Raw genomic sequence first — 17,327 nt, 5'->3', positions numbered from 1 at the left:
TTGGACTCCCCCTGGGACTGGAGTTACATCCAGTTGTGAGCTGCTGTGTGGGTGCTGGGAATCCAGTTTGGGTCCTCAGGAAGAGAGTCCGTGCTTTCAACTACAGAGACAGCTCTCTAGCCCTGATAATTCACTTAACATTTTGGGGGGTTGGAGGAGGCTAGTGAAGTCAGTTACTACTAGAGAAAGCCGGACTTGCACCTTTACTCGAGTCTATGTAAAGACCAGGGCTCCAAACCAGAGGCAGCTTTGACACAGTGAGGCACTAAGGAATATCAGGAGACTTGATTTTTCTTGTGTATACACAATCTCACTATAGTCTAAGCTTGCCTGAAACTTGCCATGTAACCTGGGCTGGCCTCAAACTTATGATCCTCCTGCCTCACAAGTGCTGGGACACATGCCACCATGCCCAGTGTTAGACACCTTTGTGGCTGTCATGACGGGGAGAGGCTACTGGCTTTGTGTGGAAAGATGACAGGAAGGCTGGCTGGCAAGTGTCTTCCGATGCAGAGGACAGACCCATAACAGTTGGGCCGTGCATCAGGTGAATCGGAGGAGCCCTGACATAGTTGGCAGATCTGAACATGTGCTTTCATATACGTGGCTACGTAGACATATGCATTATCTATGACCTAAAACTAAACAAAACGAGACTCCTACTTTCTTAACCCATGGCTTGTTTTCCCAAGTAATGAATTTCCTTCACACACTGCACTCCAGTGACCCACCTGGAGCCAGGCTGCACTGCTGGGCATGACTTTATTTGGACATTTTAGGTGGTTTCCTGTCCTTGGTCAACTTCAATAGATGTCGGGATGCCTCTGACGGATGAGACTTTGCTCCGTGTGGCAAACGTCCTTTTAGAGAGGAGACTCACTGGCCATCTTTGGGACCAGCCTGGCTTTCTGTATTTTCCTTGACTGGGACAGAGTAGTGCTCTTTCCTGTGGGCATTTTTTCCTAGAGGCTGAGGCCAGCAGGGCAGGATGATACCTCATCACCCTACTCTGGGCATCTCTGACTGTGGATCTGGGGGCAGGAGAGCCGTTCTGGCTGGTTTTGTCTCTTCCTGTCTTCTGCGGAATCTGCCAAGGTTACAAACAAGCTCTAAACTCTGATTTTCCCTTTCAGTTACTGGCCTCTACTTCTGATGAAAAGAGAAGGGAAGGATGGACTACACTCACCAAACTGCCCTAATCCCATGCGGACAAGACAAGTACCTGCCCAAGTAAGATGTCTTGTCACGCTAGCCAGTGGCCCACACCAGGCCAGGACTCTTCCCATAGTAGCTGGAAGCCAATGGGAGAGGAGTTTTATCCGCATGAGCAGCCGAGCAGCTAAAGGGGGCCTGGTGAGAGCCACGGCATGACAAACAGAAAGCTTAGACAAAAACGTGCTCCAGTGGGCCTCCCCTGACCGGCAAAGGGGCAACAGGACACTGTACCTTTGGGAACTCAACCAAGGCTTCTAGAAAAAGGAGTTGGCTGGTGGCTGCTTGCTCTGAACGTTTGTGCCTCCAAATCCTCTCTGATGTCTGAAGCCTAAGCTGATATCATTGGCTTATCCCTCTGCCATGTTGGGAAGCCTGGAGACAGCGAAGAGCTAGCCCTCAGCAAACCCTGACTTGGCAGCAGCCTTAGCTGAGAGGTGCTCCCCAGTCTGAAGTATTTTGTCATAGCTACCATAAGTGGACACACTGCTCACTGCCCTTCCTGTAGTGTTGCCCGGGGAAAGACCAGGATACAGCAGTGTGCCGTGGATTGCCATTGCCCTGACTAAAATAGGCTCACATGCCCTGTGGACAAAAGTGGGTGGGGCGTGGTAACACATATCTATAATCCCAGCTATTTGGAAGGCTGAGGCAGGAGGATGGCTAATTCAAAGCTAACCTGGGCTATGGTGAGTTTAAAACCGGTCAGGGAAATTTAGTAAAACCCTATCTCAAAATTAAAAAGAGAAAGGCTCTGGGCTTTGTAGCTCAGAGATACTTGCCTAACACCCCCCCCCCCCAAGTTCATTCCATACCATGAGAGAAGAAAAAAGGAGAAGGAAGAGACGGGGCCATGCTTTCCTATGTGTTAAAGTCTCTGCAACAGGCTCTGTTGATATGTCAACAGAGGTTGAGCAGACATTGATTCTGATGCCCTGAGATTGATCCTGGGGCCTCATGGAAAGACAAGCACCCCACACTACGCTATGCCTCCAGCCTGTCGTACTGTATGTCTGACCAACTGATTTTTTTTTTTTTTTTTTTACCTCTTTGATGTCCCACACCTTTAAAAATGACTTAGCTTATCTGAGACTAAATTGTTTTAGACACTACACTTGGTCCACGTAGAGATCCAGAGCATTCCTACATCTTCACCAAAGGGTTTTCCTGGAGACTTCTAGTGAGCAGGACTCTTGAATAGCACAGTCAGCCTTTGGTTGGAGTTGTGTGGAGTCACATTTTTGTGGCATCCCCCACTTGACCCAATATAGGCAGCTTCCCAAGCTGTCACCTGGTGTCCCTTGTGGAGTGATAAGCAGCATATAGATTGTATGTAGAGGATTGCCAGGGTCCTGAAGGCTCCTCCTGCCCGTCTCTACTCACTGTTGTTCGAGGCTGGCATCTTCCACTTAACGTAAGACGCGTGAGACCCATCAGTGTGGTGTGTGCTACATTCACATATCCGTTGCTGCATTGCTTCCTTTATTCATCTATTCTGTCGGTGAGAGTTTGCTAAACACAACAGGGTTTTGCCAGTGAAGCCTTATGTCTGGGACCTCCCCTACAAATCCCATGGCCGGCTGGAGTGTGGGGGACAATCCAAGGGAGGGGTGAAGGATGAAACTCCATGTACTTTGCAGCCTCCACCAGTGGAATTCATTCTTTATCACAGATTCTAGCCCTGAGCTCTATCAGCCAATGGACAGACCCATCACTGTGGCTACTATGTCAAGACCTCCAGGGACTGACCTGGTGTTTTACTTTCCTTATACATTTAAACACAGTAGAACTTGTGACCTGTGCCCTTTACAATAAGAGTGAATTCTATGGGCTGATAATCGGAGCTCAGGACTAGGGTCAAGGCAAAGGATCTGTGATAAGCATTAAGGATAAGGACAGATCTTATTGGTAAAGGATAAAAAGTATGTGGGGCTTCTTACATGGGATGTGTGCTCTATTCACTGCAGGATCGGGGGCCCAACGATGTTTAGGATATTGGCGATTTCAGGTGGAGGCTAGCTCCTAATAGAATAGCAAAGAACTACCAGGTCTACTGACCACCTTTCATTCTGGCATTCCAGGTGACTAGTTGTCACTCGATTCCTTCCATTGAAGAAAACTGACCTGTGTGACTGGCAATCCTGGTTTCTCCAATGCCTTCTTTAAGCCTAAGCCATCTCTGTTATCTTCCTGAACAGGCTGGAAGCTCCTGAGCTTCGTGAAAGCCAATAGCACAGACTGTTCTCACTCACAGCAAGCCTGGGAGAAGGCCAAAGAGAAGCAGGAGAACCCCTGCCAGGCCTTTTGTCTGCCATGATGTTACCAGGCTACTTCCTAATGTTTGTTTTGACCTTGATCCTGGGAGAAGGTGTCGATGAGGTGGTTGGTTCAGAATTTGCATGTGTGTGTGCATGTGTATCCACATGTGTGTGTTCATGTGTGCACACCCATGTGAATATACACTCAAAGGACCACTGAGGCCAGTTGTAGGGTAAACAGAGAGGGAATGATTGCTCTGTGGTGGTTTCAGCTGGTAATGTATTTCTCTTCCAAGGAATGAACTTCTCCTACATCTGAAGACCTACAACTTGTACTACGAAGGCCAGAACCTGCAACTCCGACACCGAGAGGTAAGGCATCCCCAAAGGGGCCTGGAGGCTCATGCCCTGCCATGGAGATGACCCTAGTCCATAGGACAATAATGGACGGTGTCCTTTGGATTCTTTGGAAGGATCCAGAAAGGATGGGTGTTCTGTTCTAGAGGCATCGCTGTAGCAGACATTGCCCAGGCTCCATCTCCAAACCAAGTTCACCCATCCTATATGTTTCTATAAACTTGTCAGAATGACTTATACTCAAGTGTTCTGTAAGCTTGTTAGGATAACTTATACTCAAATGCTCTTGATTGGCTAGAACACATTTCTAGATGATCAGTCCCTGGTGATTTAGTTCATAGAAAGAGAGAGCAGGTGGTGAATTTTAGTTCATAGAGAGACAGGACTTTGGGGACTAGAATATTAGGTGCAGTGACATTCCTCTGTCTCTTGAAGTGCTCCACTCTGAGTCCTATCTTGGGTTAAATTCCATCCTGCAATTGAACAAGATCAAGGAGCAAGGCCAGCGCTGGCCATCTGGAAACCATATAAACAGCCCTACCCACATAAAATCTTTCTCCTTACGGCCACCAAAATGCCCCAAAGTTGATGTGTTCCTCTCCCATCTTCTTTTGTATCTCCCTCTTCACAAGGAGGACCCTTTGGCCCTGACCAGTTGTTGAGCATTTAACAGGTGTCCTGAATATCTTCATGGCTCTGCTTGACACCCATGAAAGCTTGGGTTCTGAGGGGAGAAGAGGAGCCCGACCCTTAAATGGTGGCCGGGATGTGAGCAAGAGCCAGGGCCTTGCAAAGCTTTCCTGCTTCCATCTTTGGATCACTTTGTGCAGCTGAGAGCGCACAGCCTGGTTGGTACCACTTATAAGGAGAGAGGATTTGTTTGAGCTCACAATGTCAGAGGGCTTGACCTGTGGCCACTTGAGTTCCTCATCTCATAGTAGTTAGAAAGTAGAGACACCCAAGAAGATACTAGAGACCAGGTATAACTCTCAGCAACCCACTTCCTCCAGCTTGGGCCTCCTTCCTGAGGTTCCCACTAGCAGGGAAGCAAACATTAGGCATGTAGCCTGTGGGAACATCTTGTGATCAAACTGGAACAATCCCGTTGTCGGCTCTCGGAGACTCACAGTCTAAATAGGATTGGAGGGGCTGCATCTGGGAAGGTTTTGTGTTGGACTTCTTGTTAGTCAGCAGTAACCTTTGAGTATAGCTTTGGAATTCCTGAAGGATTTCTTTACCTCTTGGGAGGTGTATCGGTGTGTTAGATTACAAAGAACACTGGCGGAGTTACTTCTTCTTTAAAAAAATAATCAGACCAGGACGGCAGCTCGCAGCTAGCAGATACTTGACACCTTTTAAGGCAACACTTCTGGTCCAGGAACGCGCTCTGCAAGTAAACTCTGGGAAAGCTTTGAATCTCTGTTACCCAGAGTTAGGTCCCGTTGCCAAACACAAGGGAAAACAGCCAGTTCTAGGGTTTTGTTCTTGCTTCTAATTGGTAAGGCCAGACTCTGTTATTTTAAGAGAGCTTCTGACCCTCTCTCGGTTTCTCTCTCCTTCTTCCCACCCTTATTTTTTCCTCTCTCCTTTCCTTCCTTCCTTCCTTCCTTGTTTTCGGTTATGTGTTCATTCTGCAGCTCCTACTGGCCTGGGACTCATGGCCATCCCCCTGCTTCCACTTCCTGAGTTTCCGCACTATAGATAAGAGCAATCACACCTGGCATTATGTTCTGAGTTCCTTAAAGTCATTGAGACTGAAGGCCATGAAAACGGTTTGATGAGTTGCACGTGTGTGTCTCAATTTTAAAGAAACAGGGTCTTTCAGGGGAATATCTCACATGTTGCCGAGAACCTTCCCTCAGAGCAGCCCCTCCAAAGAAACTTTCACTCTGTTGACCTCTGAGGTCAACTGTGGAGAGCTGGGAACTTCCTAGCAGGGTGTGCCTCCGAGTTGGGATGCATACCGTTCACATTCTATGGATCCACTCTGGGCTCGGCGCCCTCGATTGTTTCTTGGCAGGAAGAAGACGAGTTCATTGTGGAGGGGTTGCTGAACATCTCCTGGGGGCTGCGCAGGCCTATTCGGCTGCAGATGCAGGATGACCACGAACGCATCCGTCCCCCTCCATCCTCCTCCTCCTGGCACTCTGGCTGCAACCTGGGCGCGCAGGGGTGAGTGAAGGGAGACGAGCTTAGGGATACCTGGGGACTCCTGGTCCAGTTGCCGGCACCCCAACTGCTACTTGCCGCAGGTTTGGGATGGGGAAAGGGGGCCTCTGACCTGCCTGACTCCATACGCATAGAGTGAAGAGAGAGTTCTGGAAAATGTGCAGCAGAGGGTCCTCGACCCTCCAGGGTTCTTGTTAGTGGTTCACTGATTCAAGCCCGAGGCTTCTGATCCCGACAGGGTGCCAACCCACACACATCCTCCCAACTGAAATGGGCCTGCTCCAGGGACATCTAGGATTTTGAACTCACTGATCAAAACCCTCTCTCTTGGTGGAACCTAGTTGAAGAGAAAGGAATGTTCTGTCTGAGCCAGTCAAGTGAGGTCAGCCAGGGGTCTCCGGTACACCTGGAACAGGTTATGGCAGGAGGGTATAGTCTAGGAGGTCCTCTATTGGTCCCATTGCAAGGGCAGTGAAGAGCGTGTCTGCTCCCCCACCCCCATGACCGAATGAGCAGCTGAATGCTGGCACGAGACCGATCTTCTTGTTCTCTCTGGGGCTTCAGTTTTAAGATCAAGTGACTAACTAGCCTGGTTCCCCTCGAAACTTGCTGAGGTGGGCGGCATTTGGGCCAGAGCCTGGGTGGAGTGTTCTGGCCATTCAGCCAAAACCACAGTGACGCGCTTTCAAGTTTAAAGGGGAACCGAGCCCTCCTTCTCTGCTGGCTGCCTGGAAGGTTGTTACATTCCACAGCCAAGTGTATCAGTCTCCTTAGTTGAGAAATAGCCACAGGAGAGCCAAACCCTGGAACCAACCTCGGGGAGGGAAGTTGTCCTGCCTACTGGGCTGGAGGAAGCCTGGTCAGGGCTCTTGGGCTTGCTCTCAGCGCTTTTACAGTTCCAATGGGCCAGACCCTGTCCGTGCCGGCTTCTGTTACATTCTGTTCTCCAAGCGAGATGACTTTTAAAATTCCATTTTCCTGTGATGCCCCAGGCTGGAACTGCCTAGGCGTCCTTCAGCCAGCACTCTTGGTTTTTCTCCTTTCTCCAGTGACAAATTGGTCCTTGAAGCCTGTAAATACTTTAAGGGCTTCCAGAAGTGTGTCTCAAATGCCAGCAGAACTTAAGTGTTGCCTGCAGGGGTGTGTTTGAGATGCCCAGACCCGTTTCTGCTTTGGGTGATGGAAATGGGGAACCACCTGGGTCAAGAGCCTGCATTTCTTGGAAGGGCACAGACTGAGCCTTAGACGGCTAAGAGGAGAGATTCTTCCAGTTTTTCAGTTTTACTCTTCTTTCCTTTAAAGCCATTATCCTAAGAATGTAGCCCTTAGGGAACCCCTCCCCCCTTCTCATCCTGGTCCTTAACTGTCAAACAGGACTCTCCCTTCAGACTGAAACCCCTGTTGGTCTTGGATGTGTTTTTCAGAGCTGCCTCCATGGCTCTTAGGGGCTTTGAGGAAATATTCCCAGTTGCCACAGCAAACCCAGGTCTCAGCTCAGGTGACCTGTTGTGGTCCCTTCTCAGGATGGCAACACTGAGAGAGCATCATCGCTCCTGAGCCGTAGATGGCAGAGGCAGTTTCTGAGACAACGCCTCCAACAGAAAGAAACCGGCTTGGAACTGTGTCTCTAGAAAAGGATTTGAGACTCAGTGCGGGGGCACACACGCACTTGGGTTCTGGATTCTGCCTTCTGGGTCTGATGAACTGGGTTCTCGTGCTCCTGCAGAGGTGGGAACAGAACATGTTTCTCTGAGCTCCCTGCCCCTCCAGCACCCAGAACGGGATCTGGACCAGCCTCTGGGGTGTTCAGCTTATCTTGCCTGCCTCTTGCTTGCCTGATAAGTACTACATATGGCATTGCAGGAAAGGGGGCCATGAAACTGGGACATGTCCTCTCGGGGTCTAAACAAGCCCTTCCTGTTTGTTTGCCTCCCTCAGCACCACACTGAAGCCCCTCACCGTACCCACTGTTCAGATCTCAGAAGTGGATATGCCTGTGGAGAGCATCCAGACACACAGCCCAACAGGTGAGCAGTAGAAAGAGCCCCCTGCTAGAGGTCCACTGGGTGACAGCTGTGTTTTAACCTTCGACTTCTTGTATACATCAATAAAATCCACATGGGTCAATAGCTTTAAAAAAAGTTAAAAAGAAAGACTTTAAATTCTCCCATACCCTCTCCTCCAGCTTTTCTCCTTCACAGCAATCTGCAACAGCCTTGAAGATAAAACAAGCAAATGTATGCAAATTCAGACAAATCCAAGCAGATGGACCCCTGCCACCACCTGGAGCTGGTGCGGCTCCTTCTGGTCCTCTCTCCAGACAAGTGGCAGCTTTTGCAGTAGCTCTATTTCCCCAGTCCCCTCACTGGTGGCAGCCACCACTTGACTTCCTGTCTCTGTGACTTTGCTCTGAGCACCTCTTGGGAGTTGACTCACAAAGTACTTATTTTATGACTAGTTTCAACTCAGTGTAAGACCTCAAGGTTGGCCGATGGGGCAGCTTGTTTGCAGCATCTCGCAAGCCCTTAGGCCATGCTGAGCCTGAACCAGGTACTTTTTCTCAGCCCTGTTATGTGTGTTAACTTACTTACAGCCTTACTATGATCCCACAAGGCAGAGGCTTTTGTAACCCCTTCAGAAAACCGAGGCATGAGAAGCCAGGGGATGGAGCTGGGATCTGAACTTGGGAACTAGTTCTGAGGCCCGTGCTTGGAACATGTGCATTGCTACTGTCCGTCAATTACACACTGTGTCTCTTCTAGCAAAAAATTATTTTTTATAAAATGTGTTACTGGGGAGACAGTAGGTGTCAAAGAGTTGGCCTCAAAGGTAGCGGTGTAACGGGGGTAAAGAGCCCATTTTCCTTTTTCTATCAAGATTCCAGGGGCCTGAAACCTGTGCAGGAGGACACCCCACAGCTGATGCGCACGCGCAGTGATGTTGGGGTGCGTCGCCGTGGCAACGTGAGGGCATCCAGTGACCAGCGACGAATCAGACGCCACCGCTTCTCCATCAATGGCCATTTCTATAACCACAAGGTAGAGGGTTCATGGGGGAAACACTTCGGTGACATCACTTCCTGGTGTCTGACACTTCAGTTTCCCTGGGGATGCAGCTGGGAAGCCGGGCGATTTCAGTTCAGTTTGGAGGCTTCACTGGCTTCTTAGATTGGGAATTTTGGGTGAGGAATGGTTTGCACTAGGTGTGTGTGGGTGGGTGGGGGGGCTTCAGTGCCCATTTAAAGCAGATTTAGTGTTCAAAGCTCCATGAGCACGTCTTGTGAACCCTCCCTTTGCCTTCGCATGTCATCTGTGTAGTTAATTCCTGGTTCCACTCCTGCCTCCCCGCCCCCCCCCCCCCCCCCCCCGCACTCTGCACCCGGCACCCAGCACTCTGTGCCTTTCCCCGGAGTGAGGAGCAAAGATCCTCACTTCCTAATAAGAGTACTGGGGCTCAGTAGGGAAATGGATCCATTTTATGACTTTGCAAAGTCAATGGCATCCTAGAGAAAAGTCAAGAGGCTGGTGTGCCATTTGGTACAAGCAATGTTTTTTTTTTTTTTTACATTCCTACTCACATTTAACTGACCCTTTAATAAATTCCTAATTGGCTGAGTTCTTTAGAGAGGTACTATCTCCCCTGGGTCTAGCATTGCTCCTTCCTCAGATTTCCATCCTATTGGCTCAAGACCAAATCTTTCTGATTTCTGTCCTGGGGCTTGAGTTTCCCTTCTTTTCTGATCCATGGGCTCAGACGTGGAGCAGGCCATCCGGTGGATGAACTGAGAGTGTTCAGTCAAGTCAGCACTGGCTCCCAACTAGAAGAGGCAAGGGCTTGGTGCCGGACCCTCCTGCTTCTCTGAATTCTCTGACAAGCTGCAGATGCACCCGCTGAAAACGAACCATAATGATTTATTCCTCTCTGCTGCCATCTAACTCCCCCAGCTAATGCCTGCTTTTGAGCAAAGCTTAGCAGTGTCCCGAGGGCCACTTTGTCTACATCTAAGGTTGATGCTGGCCAGAGTGCTAGGAGCTCTCCTTGAGCGCATCTTGAGTACTGTGGTTGCTGTGCTCCTTCCTCGCTGGGTTTTGATACTCAGTCCTTGCCCCAATCTCCTCCTAAGCCAGACCCCTCTGTTGACAGACATCAGTGTTCACACCCGCCTACGGCTCTGTCACCAACGTCCGCATCAACAGCACCATGACTACTCCGCAGGTCCTGAAGCTGCTGCTCAACAAGTTTAAGGCAAGTTCTTTCCACTGGTAGTGAGCCTTGTGCTCTCAAGCTGAGGGGGTTGGGTAGAGCTTGTCACATTTCCCTCACTCTTCTACAACCACGATCCATTGTTAGTGAAAGGAGCTGTCTGCTTCCCACCTAAATTAACATCATCAAGCTAACTCCCACAGGCCAAGGGACTCTAGACATCCAACTGTGAAGCTCCTTTCCCAATGAGTCTAGAGTCTGTCAAGGTGACAATTTAAAAACACCAAGTATGATGGGGGAGGGGACTGCTGGAGAGATGGCTGCTTGGGATATCCTTATTTTTTTATGGAAGCCAGTGCAACCTCAGGCACAGGGCTCCGAGTTCGAGTCCTCATGCCAGATGGCTGAGTGGGATAAGTTACCTTAACCTCTCTGGGCTCCAGCTTTCTTATGTGTAGAAGGAGGGCGGTACCCATGTGTTATGGGATGCTATAGTATAAGAAAGGTAAACGCATGTAAAGTGTGTGTTAACTACTCCAGTCCAAGAGCTTCAAATCCGAAATGCACCAGCCTCAGAAACTCGAGCAATGGTGTGACTCAGCTACCATCTCAGGTCTCGGGTTTTTGGTAGAAGACATTAGCTGGCAATGCTTTTGCCAAAATTCCCAAACCTGAAAACTCTGAAACCTGAAATACATCTTCTTCCGAATGCTGCAGATGAAGGATGCTCGGCTGCCATTATCCGGCATGGTTGATCATTTCCTGCCTGTTGCTTGACCTCCTGGGTTGGTTGTAACTAAAGGCCCTTTACTTCTCAGAAGCCTAGAGCCTGGCTTTGCACGGTGGAGGCAGAGGGACTGGCTCAAGGTTCGGGTGTTCTACTGAGTTTCTTTTGCTCCTCTTTCAGATTGAGAACTCTGCAGAGGAGTTTGCATTGTACGTGGTCCACACCAGTGGTGGTAAGTCTGAGGAGCACACAGTACACTTCAAATTCTTCAATTAACTCAAAACACCAAGTGGTAAAAACAATAACAACAGTAACAATGAAACCCTCTCTTCTGTTGTTCAGATTTCCTAAAATTCCAAATGTTACTTGTCTCTAAGACTGGTGGGCTTTTGTGACAAGTGACCCCATTGGAATGCCGTATAGGAAGCAATACTAAATCCCCCAACTTAACTGCCTATTAGACAATGAACTGGATTTTCTTTAGGAGTAGATGCCAAAGTCTTCCCAAGTGGCATCTTTCAGAAGGTCTGAGGCATGGTAGTGTGTGTGTGTGTGTGTGTGTGTGTGTGTGTGTGTTCGGGTGTGTGTACTTTGAGCAGCAGATGTTGAATAGTTTATCCTAACAGAGTCTGAATTGTGCAGATCTGTCTACTGAGGTGCTGGCCCATTTTGACCCCTGAATTGGCCACCACTCCTGGGAACAAAGGTCTTGGGCTGAGCTCGGGCTACCCTGGTTGCATTTCAGAAAAGCAGAAGCTGAAGAACTCTGACTACCCCCTGATCGCCCGCATCCTCCAGGGCCCATGTGAACAGATCTCCAAGCTCTTCCTGATGGAGAAGGACCAGGTGGAGGAGGTCACCTATGACGTGAGCCCTTTTGCTTGGTGGTCTTTTCTCAGCAGTGGGGGCAGTAAGGAAGGAGTCCCACTGAGTTACAGAAAGGACTTGACCAGAGATTTGTCCCCTGTGGTCACCAGTCTTTAACCCCAGGTTCTTTTGATACCAGTTGAGGGTGGACCCTTTGGGAAATGTTAGGGGAATAATTTTCTTGACCCTCCCAAGAGTGCTGGGGCTCTGAGGACTTCGGAAGCACGCACTTCACACTGAGAACTCAGCAGTGAGCATTAGTTCACACAGGAACACGCATCTCTAAACCCAATGTACCTTTGAATATTCACAGTCTTTCTCATGATTCTGCTATCTGGTAGCGGCAGCCCTGTGTCAGACTCTGGGCAGTTTGTGTCTTATCCAGGGCTGAAGAGCAGTGGCTTCCTGGGCAGGTGGTTGGAGCAAAGAAAAGCTAGAATGGGGGCTGGGAGATGGCTCAGTGGGTGGAGTTTACACATGTGTGAGGACCTGAGTTCGAATCCCTAGAACCTATATAGTATGTACGAGATATAGTAGTATGGTTCTGTAATTTCAGTGTTCTGGTAAGAGGGAGGTAGAGGCAGAAGGGAGGTGGAGGCAGGAGAGTCCCTAGGAATCTCTTTTCTCGGCCACCTATCCTGTCACATGTCATGGAAACAACACAGAGACTGAGTATCAAACTAGATAAGGTTTTCTTCTGACCTGCACACTGTGGTACATGCAAGTACTTGAGCGCCTGTATTAACAACACACATGGAACATACACATGTTCATGCACACATATTGCACAGACATGAAAACTTGTAAACAGTTCTTTAAAGGAAGAAACTAGCCCCAACCCTGGAAATGCATTTAAAGCCTGCACTCAGATTTAGAGTGTGAAGTCTGCAGGGGACTGCCCTTAGACAAGGAGAGAGTGGGTCTAGGTGCTGGTCAGGGAGGGAAAGAGAAAGTTTCTTCAACCCTTCGGAGCCAGTCTCTTTGCTGAAGGAAGGGCCTATCTGGATGCTCAGAGACTGGAAGCTGGGCTATGATGATTCTTCACTTTCCCTCTGGATAGACCAGAACAGATTATTAAAGTTTGTTGCTGTTGTTACAGCAGCTCTGGGGATGGAACCTAGAGTCTACCTCCACCCTCTTAACCCCAGGAGGGAACCTAGAGACCCCCCTCCTCTAGCCTCAGGAGGAAACCTAGAGCCCCCCTCCAGCCCCAGGAGGAAACCTAGACCCACCAGATAAGCTCCCAGCTCCAGGAGGAAACCTAGAGCCCCTCCTCTAGCCCCAGGAGGAAACCTAGAGCCCCCCTCCAGCCCCAGGAGGAAACCTAGAGCCCCCTCCTCTAGCCTCAGGAGGAAACCTAGAGCCCCCCTCCAGCCCCAGGAGGAAACCTAGAGCCCCCTCCTCTAGCCTCAGGAGGAAACCTAGAGCCCCCTCCTCTAGCCTCAGGAGGAAACCTAGAGCCCCCTCCTCTAGCCTCAGGAGGAAACCTAGAGCCCCCTCCAGCCCCAGGAGGAAACCTAGACCCACCAGATAAGCTCCCAGCTCCAGGAGCTCTTCCTCTGGATCTGAATCCCTGTATGAAAGGAAACTTCTTTTCTGTCTGAAGTCACTAGAGCCATGGATCACAATAGTGAAATGAAATTTGGGAACTAATAAGACAGACTCATGTAAATGCAGGTCTCATGCAGATGCGACTAGCCTGGGATAGACAGAGGCCTGGCCCTTGTCTGAGAAAATCCTGGGTTAGTGGGAAAATGGATCTCTGGTGGCTTTGTGGCTTTGAGGAGAGCGATAGTAAGGCATTTCTTAACAGTGATTGCTTGCCCTCCCCCAGGTGGCCCAGTATATAAAGTTCGAGATGCCAGTGCTTAAGAGCTTCATTCAGAAACTCCAGGAGGAGGAAGACCGGGAGGTGGAGAAGCTGATGCGCAAGTGAGCACGCTGTCTGGGTGCAGGCTACCTTTAGGGCCCCATCGAAAAGCTCCCCTGTTGGCTGGTGGGGTCTGGTGCAGGGGCTGGGGGCAGGGTGTGCGATGTGTGTGTGTGTGTGTGTGTGTGTGTGTGTCCACTGATAGACCCAAATCTCAGACAGGGACATGAACACCAGTTTTCTTTTTCCCACTTCTTGTGTTATCTGCTTACTTGGATATGAGATATCAAGATATCTTTTAGGAAAGAGCTCTGGGAAAGAATGTGTTGGCTTGAGATCTCTTTGAAATCTGGATTTAGAGACAGAGAGTTCACTTTCTCCTGCCTACTAGCCTATTGTTTGTTTTGTAACTGAACACTTGGGGCTGGGTAATTTAAAAAGAAAAGAGGTTTATTTAGCACATAAAGAAACCTGTGCTCACAGTTCAAGAGCACTCACAGCTTGGCTCCGATGAAGGCTACATGGCAGATGGCAAGACCATGAAACAGAAGCTCTCCAAGAGAGGGACTTGGACTAAGCTTTTAGAACGTGTTATTTTAAGAACTAACTGGAGTCTTGTGAGCCTATATTAATTTGGCTATTACCAGACACCTCCACATGGACACCAGGTTCCAAACACACGGACCTTTGGAAGGAGGCACATTGTTCAAAGGGTAGCATGGTGCTGTCTTAGCAATGTGACTAGACATACTCCCAGCAAGCAGGCAGCTGACTTTCCCTCAGATGAAGTTCGGAGTCTGAGGTTATTTGAGGACAAAGTTTGGAGGTCACTGAAGGGTTAGCACAGGTCCTGGGACACATGACAAAGGAGTTCAGGCAAAGAATGCTGACACAGAGGCTCTGGGCATCTTAGGAAGGTGGGTCTGCATTGTGGTCATTGCCTGAACTGCCCACTCTAAACATTTTCCCATCCTCCCTTCCTTTAGACGTGTCTCTTCTGGAAATATCCTTTGGGTTCAAGAATTTAGTAAAACTTCTTTCTGGAGAGGAATTGATATTTCATTTTAATCACAGAATTGGCCTTCTTTTGTGGCTATAACAGAAAGCTTTTAATCCAGTGCTGGAGAGTAAATCCAAATCTATATTTACTGCTATCTGTAATTAGTGTGACAGTAGCTGACATTTTCTTGAACATAGCTTTTGCTATGTAGTGCAAACTCCAAGCATGAGAAGTATGCCCCCCTGGCCCCTGTACCATGATGCCCACAGTACCGCCATAGGGTACTGTGCACAGTACCGCCATAGGGTACTGTGCTCAGTATCTCCAGCATAGTAAGCACTCACCAAATCTGGCTTTACTGCTGTTGGTGTCCTGGTGCTTCTAGGCCCCATTTCCCACGCTGCGTAACCAGTGTACAAGAGTCTCATTTGGAACTGACCTCTTTATTCCCTGCTGTCCTAGTGTGGAAAGATATGTGCAGAGATGGGCGTGGTCAGTGATGACAGCTAAGGGGCAGGATGGTTGGTTCCAGTCTGATGCTTGGGGGGTGGGCAGCAAAGGCACCAGAGGTATATTGCAGACTGCCATCTACTTCAGGCTGCTTTTGTCCCCAGGTACACTGTGCTCCGGCTAATGATTCGGCAAAGGCTAGAGGAGATGGCAGAGACCCCTGAGACTCTCTGAGCCACGGGACTGAAGGCAATCCAGACACTCCAGGGGTGGAGGCTGACCTGAGAAGAACCACAGGAAGCTAGGCGTTCTTCCACAGAAATGTTTTCACACGAACCTTGCAGCCCTTCAAAAGCCAGCGCTGCTCCCTACAGTAGGACACAGAAGCAGCAGACAGCTCCCCATCTCTGGATCCCTGCTCCTCTTTGTTTCATTCTCAAGGACTTTTGTTCTACGGAGGACCCACAACGTGTACGCTCACATACGTGAGCCCGTGCACGTGCGCGCATGCGCACATGCCCAAATGCGCATGTGTACCTACTATGTCCACATGCCTCCCTAATGTTCTGACGCATGGTTAAATTCCCAGCAGCCAGCAGGTGCCAGGAGGCTGGTATACATACTGCTCCTGTGCAGGAAGAACAGGGGAGTGACTGAGGCTTTTTACCTCTTTCAGTGCCAACGGCCGTCATACGTATCTGCCCCGTCTGACAGGGAAGAGGAGGCTGCAGGCTCACCCTTTGGAATGTCTGAAGGTTTACAGTAGAGAGTCTTTGCCAAGAAGGATGAGTGACTGTGAGATCCTTGAGAATTAGTCAAGTAACAGCCCCATGCCCTTGGGCAAGTCCAGTGAACTGGAAAAGCAAGGTCACCTCGGGGCGGATACAATGAATCTGTGAGATTTTGCTCTGGAAAGGTTATCAGTGTAGAAAGCACAACGGATGTCCTGTCCTATGTGGACACGTGGAAGGAATGGGTTCTGCCTTCATTCTTGGCTTTCTGGATGCTTCTGGACGTTCCCCATCTCCAGCTGCCAATCCAACTCACTCTGACCTGCTCATGTGCCTGGGCCAGGTGTGTGCTGGGATAAATGGCACTCAAAGGTTTTTAAGCACTCGTGGACTGGAGGGAAGGTTACAAGCCACCTGCTGAGATGACAGGTGCCTTTAAGCCTAGCCTACCCTCACATCAGTAAGAGCACCCCTCTTACTGTGCTTACAGAGTCGGGGCACTGTGTTTGAAGTTGCACGGCTTTCTTTCTGGCCTTTGCACACTTGCAGGCTCCTTTACCTTATACATGGAGATGGGTCCCAAAAATGGAAACCTGTCCCATTTACTCAACACAGGGAGTAGGCAAGCCCTTTGGGGAGTTCCATGCGTGTGGGCAGAGAGGATAGAGCTTGCTTAGCCTTTAAGAGAACATGCTCCTGGTTTTAGAACCAGCCTCATTGGCAGAAAGGGCAGGGACGATCTTGTAATCCCTCCATCTGGGATGTAGCTGGTCACCTGTGTGGCTTGTACCATCTGAGGTTGGACAGATGGATACTGGGAGCTTGCTGCTGATCTACAAAACTCAACCAAGCAAGATGAGCAGCCCATAACTCAGGCATCTCTGAGTCTTGCTACAACAGAATGCTCTTGCCTGCCTTCTCTTAAGAAAGCTCTAGAAGTATAGCAGCAGAGAGACTGAGGGGCCCTGATGAACGTGCCTTTTAAGGAAGGTGGAACTCTGCCGCAGACCAATTCCTGTGTAGGAATGTTGCTGTCCCCCACCCTCCTCAGAAGGCTCACAGCTGTGGTCTCATTGTGGGCTTTCAAACAGATGGCTTGTGGCCAGCCATTTTTGCTGGGTATCATTTAGCAACCTAGTTCCTCTTCTGGAGCAGCACAATTCATCCCATGAGCAGTGGGAGGGAAACCCAATGGGTCTTAGTCTGTATCATAGACTCCAAAGACAGCAAAGCACAGAGCTGGGGGTGGGGGGATGCGGCATACACTTTAGTCAAACTCTGAACTCAGTGGGGGCAGCCAGGGTGGGGGTTCCTTCATTACAGACAAGGAACAGCTTTGTGAATGCCACTATTTGGGAAAAATTTGATTTGGATAGTTTCCCTTCCAGTTATCTTTATCTTGAATGTTCAGAGTCTATGTTGATTCGCAGTTCTCCCTCGGGAACTTGGGGGGTTTCCATGGAGCACACTGACTAACTGGAAA

At 49.4% G+C, this 17,327-nt stretch overlaps 1 protein-coding gene across 1 annotated transcript; it reads left to right on the top strand.

Annotated features, from left to right (window-relative positions):
• Window positions 1-1,171: 1,171 nt before the first annotated feature.
• On the top strand, window positions 1,172-16,374 carry RASSF2 (Ras association domain family member 2; the record flags this gene model as incomplete). The annotated part of the gene is made up of 10 exons (XM_080931157.1): window positions 1,172-1,230; window positions 3,767-3,842; window positions 5,848-5,999; window positions 7,935-8,023; window positions 8,874-9,034; window positions 10,140-10,241; window positions 11,107-11,158; window positions 11,672-11,793; window positions 13,628-13,725; window positions 15,278-16,374. The coding sequence occupies 10 exons, from the start codon at window positions 1,172-1,174 to the stop codon at window positions 15,345-15,347; spliced, it is 981 nt and encodes a 326-aa protein (XP_080787283.1). The 3' UTR covers window positions 15,348-16,374.
• Between the last annotated feature and the right edge of the window lie 953 nt (window positions 16,375-17,327).

This window comes from Micromys minutus (genome assembly GCF_963924665.1).
Source record: "Micromys minutus genome assembly, chromosome: 17".
Lineage (NCBI taxonomy): Eukaryota > Metazoa > Chordata > Mammalia > Rodentia > Muridae > Micromys > Micromys minutus.
This window is presented reverse-complemented; position numbering and strand designations above follow the sequence as displayed.